The sequence below is a fragment of the Sorghum bicolor genome, chromosome 9, assembly GCF_000003195.3.
Source record: "Sorghum bicolor cultivar BTx623 chromosome 9, Sorghum_bicolor_NCBIv3, whole genome shotgun sequence".
Classification (NCBI taxonomy): Eukaryota; Viridiplantae; Streptophyta; class Magnoliopsida; order Poales; family Poaceae; genus Sorghum; species Sorghum bicolor.
This window is the reverse complement of record NC_012878.2, coordinates 57,616,404-57,623,078: the sequence shown is the minus strand read 5'-3', so window position 1 is coordinate 57,623,078 and position 6,675 is coordinate 57,616,404. Positions and strand designations below refer to the sequence as shown.

Below are 6,675 nucleotides of genomic sequence, written 5' to 3'. Positions count from 1 at the left end.
CTAGCTGGGTCGGTTACTGTGATCAGGTAGCTAACCGCTTCAGCGAAGCAAACCCATGGGGATTCGACAGGGCCGTGTGTCGTCGACTCGTCGGCGCTGCGATTGCCCCAGCTCGAAGTATCGTTCGGGCACGGCACGGAACGGAACGGAACGGGGGCCACCGATACAGTATGTCTCAGTTCATCCTACGTTTCACACGACATATACGGCGAGCAGCAGTAGCCCGGATTCGGTGCATTGATGGATTGGGTTGGGGGAGCCGTCGACCCCGTCCTCTCATCTGGCGTCCTCCACCAACTTTTAACTGACGGCGGCAATGGTAAAAGTCCGGTGGTAGTCCAAGCCAGATTTTAGCCTTCGAGAAGGCCGGACCGCCGGAGACACCTCCCGGTCGATCCCGGTGTCGTCCGCCGCCGCCGCCGCTGTCAGCTAGCAAGCAGCTGCCGCTCACTGAAGAAAGTCGTGGCGCTGATCCATGACATCTGCCTGACCGAGCTAGCGAGCCTTTTCCCCTCGTGTCTCATTCATTCCGGTGCCGAAAGCGGGCAGACTGCTTGACTGCCGATGGCTGAAGGCTGACTGGCTGACCGGGGCGGTCCCACCACCCAGGTCGCCATGCCGGCGTCATCCAGGACAAGTGGGCTTACGCCTGTGGGCCGGTATTCTCCGAAGCGCCAGCGCGGAGGCGGAAAAGGGAAGCGGAAAGAAAAGTCACCGCCGCCGCCGAGAGAGGCGAGAGGGCGTCGCAGAAGCGAGATCGCTCTTGGAAATCTCGAAGGGACGATGATGTAGATGTACCCGTGTACGCACGGCACGGTACAGGGATGGCTTGCCCACATCTCTGTGACACTGACCCTATCCGATTACAGGACGAGCCCACAGCCCAGGACCATGAGGAGGAGGAGGAGCTGCGATGCCGGATCACGACGCAACCATTCCATTTCCAGGAGTGGCTGAGACTGTCTCTCGTGTCTCGTGCCTCTCCCCATCCAGTTTCCAAAACGATCACGAGCAATCAGCATATATGCACTGCGATCGATAGGTATGTGTGTTGGATGGAATGCCGAATGCAACGCAGCGCTTCCGATCCGTCCTTCCTAGAACTTCCTCCGCTGCTTGGTTGCATGTTCCATTCCATCCATCTCGCATGCATGCTATGCTGTCCACTCCAGTCCTCCAGCAATGATCCACACCACAGAAGGCTCTCCTTCCGGCCGGGGCTCCACAATCCACACCATCACCATGCTCATGATTCTGCTGCGCATCACCATCACTCAATCCAGCCCACCGTAGACCAGTACTCCCTCCGTCCCACAGACAAGCCAAATATTTTTTTAAATTTAATCAAGTTTATATAAAATGTCATATACAATTAGATCTCTAATTAAGTTTAATATGAAAAAATATATTTGATGACTAATCTAATTATACTTGTTACACATTCTAAATAATATAATATGTAAAAAAGAAGGCGAGGCGGCACTGCGGCAGCGACACCGGCGTCTACATCTCGGCACTCGGCCCGGCGACTCCGACATTCCGACGTTCCGACATTCCGACATTCCTACGGCGTTCACTCTGAAAACCAAAAAGTTTTCAAGATTCTCCGTCACATCGAATCTTGCGGCACATGCATGAAACATTAAATATAGACGAAAACAAAAACTAATTAATGAATCTTTTGATCCTAGTTAGTTCATGATTAGATAATATTTGTCACAAACAAACGAAAGTGCTACATTACCGAAAACTTTTCACTTTCCGGAACTAAACAAGACCTACTGTAGTAGCTTTTGGTCGCCGTCGCCTGGAAAGTTTTCTCCGTCGTCGCCTTGATTGATTGATGGGGTGGTGCCTGGTGCCTGGTGCCTGGTGGTCTGGACGACGACGTGGTGTTTGACCGCAGAATTGGAGGTAGCTTTGCTTTCTACTACTGGCGACGACGCCCCAGCGGCCACGCGACCCAACACCCGCGGCCGGACGGCCGGGCTCCACCGGGCGAACCGGCCTCCACGGCCGGCCCTGACGGGCCCAGGCTTCATCGATTCCGCTTCTCCAGTGCGGTGGTCCGGCCGCGTAGGATCTGGAGGCGCGGCCATGCGCCGCCGCGAGCTGGTGCTCTGCTGGGCTGTCGTCCGTAAATGCATTGCCGGCCGGCGCGCTCCGTGATGACTGGTGCGACGCGCGCTGTACTTGCATGCGCTCCTCCCTCGTCCTGCTCGTACGTTACGTAGTAGCGTTGGATTGTCCTTGAGATCATGTCAGGTTCATACGAGAACGATCGATATGCTGATTCACTGCTACTACTATCATTTGTCAAAGCATCTGCTTAATTTTGACGCGGTCGCCGTTGCTGTGCAGGGATTTGAGTGCACATCTTGAGTCGATCAAGGTATACAGGGTTTCAAGCCAGGTCTTAAGAGTTGATTGCAGCACATCCGCCATTCCGCCAAAGTGCGAGTAGAGTCTCTGCTTCAACACGGTAAGACGAGAGACGTGCCTTGTCTCATCGGAAAATATAAAAACATAGTACAGTCCGGGACATGTAAGACCAGATGCAAATCAGTGAACAAACAAGGAGGAGCCCACGCCATTTTCGCAAACTGGATGCACGGTACTCATCAAGCAAAGAGCTACAGATATACATAAAAAGTTTCCAAGGTAGTAAATCTTAATATAACTGATGTGAAAACATGAACAAGAAAGAAACACCCCGTAGATCTCAGCATATGTGTAAACAGCGCCATGATGTTCAGATGTTGTCTTCCGTGGTCACAAACTTCTGAATAGATTTTCACAACACAGCAAAAGGGGGGTCGAATCAGTTTACAATGCATCATACTGTGCTGAAAAATATATCCATTCATTTATTGGATTTTGTATAGTCCACATCTCCTCATCTATTTGTTTCGGTGGTGGACATTCATTGAACCAGTGACTGGTTTGCATTTCTTGTTCCCTACCTTCTTTGTCATCAAATTTAATTTAACAGGCACCGGCTAAAGGATGGTTTGAAGGTAACACCCATGCCACCACTGGGCACTGACATTTACAATTCCTTCGAAACGACAAGCGCGTCCTAAGGACAACTCATACTAGGTTCATAGTTTTTCGAGAGAGCTAAACACAAGCTATAGGAGTATCAATTACCAGGCAATGCAACTCAAGATAGCACTTGTAATTAACAGAGTAAACAGCAGAGCCCAATTTTTCATGAGAGGCCAACATACCAAACAAGACAGTGAATTAAAATACATTTTAATACTTAGTCCTTATTACATAGAGGTCAGAACACAATTTATATCAGAAGTAGCGATCAATCACACCACCCAAAAATTTCTGAAAATGGCAAAATTCAGACCATGGCTGTAGCTTAACGAATCTGTGTGTTAAATGAAATACTGTGCCCCTAAAGTTTTGGTTGCCTATCCAGACAGACATATTCTCGACTTATGAATGGGAAAGGCCAGAATTCAGCTTTGGTAAAGAAGAAAAAACGTCAGATATTGCATGACAAGAGTAAACTGGACGATTAATGCTTCACTGAATGTTAAAAATGTCACTTAAGACCTTGTTTAGTTCCAAAATTTTCTGCAAAATGGACACTGTAACACTTTCGTTTGTATTTGATAATATTGTTCAATCATGGACTAACTAGGCTCAAAAGATTCGTCTCGTAAATTACAGGTGAACTGTGTAATTAGTTTTTATTTTCGCCTATATTTAATGCTCCATGCATGCATCTAAAGATTCGATGTGACGGGAAATTTGAAAAATTTTGCAAAAAAATTTGGGAACTAAACAAGGCCTAAATCCCTATAAGTTCATTTTTCTCATTCCACTTTCCAATTGTTTGGATATCTCATTTCTTGCCTCCACCTTGTTGTTGTGGACCCAACTTAAACAACTGACAAATCAAGGGGTGAAAGGGAAAAAAATGTCAATGCCCTTGGTTCCAGTGGCAACTACTAAGAAAGAAGCATGACTCCGAAACCATAATAAACTATAGGCATGGTTGTGCTGTGCCAAAGTTATTTGACATCCAGTCCACTGAAAAATCAAATTACTACTCTACATGACTGTAGAGAGTAAGAATGAGAGCCAACAGCCTTTGCATTGATCTCTGAATGTGTATATGTATGTTACAACAGGGGTTGTCAATGGGCAACTGCAGCTACACTAGTATACAACATGGACGCGGGAAGTTCACAGTCACCGCGCCCCCCGCACAAAATATGGTCAGCTTGGCGAGGAAAGCATTGGAGGTTGTCATTCTGGACATCTTTGCCAAGAATGGATAGAAACAACAATAGATTTTGCATATATGATTTTTCTTCTGTTTGTGTGTGCTCTTCCCCTTATTTTGATAATAATCAGCAATAATAGAACTTTGTAAGAATTGGCTGCATGCTTGTAGAGACCAGAACTATTCCTCTCTTAAAAAACATGACTTCATAACAACTGAAGTCTTTTTTTTCCCATGAAAAGGTCAAGATGTCCAACAAAGATGCTAGATATTCATGCATAGTCTACTGATACACTATCATGACATCTAGTTCAGTGCATATTTCATAAATCAAGATGACTGCTCATACAGTTCAAAACTAAGAAACACCAACCAGGATGACTATACACATTTATGTGAAATATAGGTTTACGAATCTGTATGCCTTTTAACATTCACTAGAGGATTGTGCTTGTATAGTGACTTTTAGCATTTCCATGTAGGCTCCTCGAAAAGTGATGTGCTACTGATGTGCTTGGTAAGAAAAATCAGCAGGGCACCTCAAAAGAAAAGGGCTTTGCAACTAGATATGATAAAAAGAACTAACATTAGGGATTAATAATTCTATCAACCAAAAGTTCAAACAGCTCAATTTACCACCGTTCCCTTGGTCTGCCATCAGGAAATACAGGAACAGGTGCCACACCGTTGGCAGAACCATCAGCATTTTTCAGTGCAACCTTGACTTCTTGTGGACTTGTGTCATCATCTCCAAAGTCTGGTGGCGCGTCATCATTCTCGCCAAACCAGCCATCACCCCACTGGTAGTCAGCATCCGATTTGCCACCAGAAAGCTCACTAATCAAATCTTCCATATCTGAGAGTCCCTCATCTTCATCATATTCCTCATCACTTTCTTCATCCGACAATTGCAGTGATCCATTGACTCCCTCACCCTCCTCGCCAATCCTAGCTGCACCTCTTCGTGGGAAGCGTGGTACAGCCACAAGAGCCCTCATTTTCTCCTTAAGCAGCACCAGCTGGTTCTTCTCAACCAGCTGTGAGTCCTTGTACGCCTCACGGAGGAAGACCGAGTCCCTATCCCCTTTGAACGATACATAAAACATGTCCGGGTGACGAATGATCATGCCCCGCAGGGATTGCGAGAACCTGAACTCTTCCCTGAAGTGTGTCAGGTGGTCCACCAATGTGCGCTTCTCCACTGTTAAGCTAAGAATTTCATGAACCACTCCACAAGCATGCTTCTCCTTCTCAGCCGACCCAGACCGCAGGTGCGAGAAGTCAGCATATGGCGAAATGTACGGCATCTCCTTGAACTGAGCGATCCTCCTTGCCTCTCCCCGCGTCAATTTGAGGCCCTTAGGCAGCCTCACCCGGTTGAACTTGAGTGGGCGGTCAATGATCAGATTCCTCTCCTCGGCTTCCCTGGCCCGATTCTCCTCCTCGGCGAGCTCCGCCGCGGAGACGGCGAGCTCGGGGTCCCAATGCGTGAGCTCCAGCGCCGGGCCTCGGTCCATCCGGACGATACGGAAGTACTGCGGGTACCTGAGGCAGATGGTGTCGCGGAACTCGGGCGGGAGGCCGAGGTCGTGCTTGAGGTGCGCGATCTTCTCGATGAGGATGCGCCTCTCCTGCGACATCATGAGGAGCTTGCGGAGCTTGGTGACGGCGAGGCCCTCGGACTCGTTCTTGAGGCGGAGCTCGTCGAGGTAGAGGCGCTCGGCGGGCGGCGTGAGGCGGAACCTGAGGGAGTAGACGCCCTCCTCGACAATTTCGAAGACGCCCGGGAAGCGCTTGAGGAGTGCGATGAGGCGGCGCTTGCGGGTGAGGCCGAGGTCGCGGCGGAAGCGGCCCAGGTCGCGGAGGCTCATCACACGGTCGGGCTGCGCCACCAGGATGTTCCGGAGCTTGAGCACCAGCTTCAGCTTCTTGTCCCGCTGGATCACGTTGTCGAATGGCAGCTCCTTGCGTCGCTTCACGGCGGCCTGCGCCACCACCGCCGCCGCGCGCCGAGGGCGGAGCCGCAGCGGGAACGGCGGCGGCGGCGGGTGTAGCGGGAGCGAGGCGCCGAGGAAGAGAGACTTGGGGGCCCTCCCCGCCGCCGGGTGGAGCGCGGCGGGCAAGGAGGGGAAGGGGAGAAGCAGCTTGGCGTCCATTTCCTCGCCGCGGGGTTGCTCACCGTCGCCGCATCGGGGGAGTGGTAGGCTGGTAGGGATAAACCTCTCCGGTTGACGGGTTGGATATTTTTGGTGGGTTCTGGACGGCGATATTTCGTAGAGGATGTGGTTGGGCTCGGCCTTTTCAAGGCCCAATTATTTAGGCCTATCATTAGGTCATTGTCATAGGCCCAGCCCGGTTGCTGGAGAGAAAATGTCTACAGCCTTTAGAATTTCTCGATTGGGAAGGCACATGCTTGAACACTGATTTGT

The 6,675-nt window shown here is 49.7% G+C and overlaps 1 protein-coding gene across 1 annotated transcript; it reads right to left on the bottom strand.

Annotated features, from left to right (window-relative positions):
• Window positions 4,587-6,478, bottom strand: LOC8074619 (protein ROOT PRIMORDIUM DEFECTIVE 1). The gene has a single exon (XM_002440240.2). It carries the CDS (start codon window positions 6,400-6,402, stop codon window positions 4,879-4,881), a length of 1,524 nt encoding a protein of 507 aa, XP_002440285.1. The 5' UTR covers window positions 6,403-6,478; the 3' UTR covers window positions 4,587-4,878.

Excerpts from the sequence above, each read along its gene's own strand:
- LOC8074619 (XM_002440240.2), bottom strand. The coding sequence starts at position 6,402 with ATGGACGCCAAGCTGCTTCTCCCCTTCCCCTCCTTGCCCGCCGCGCTC.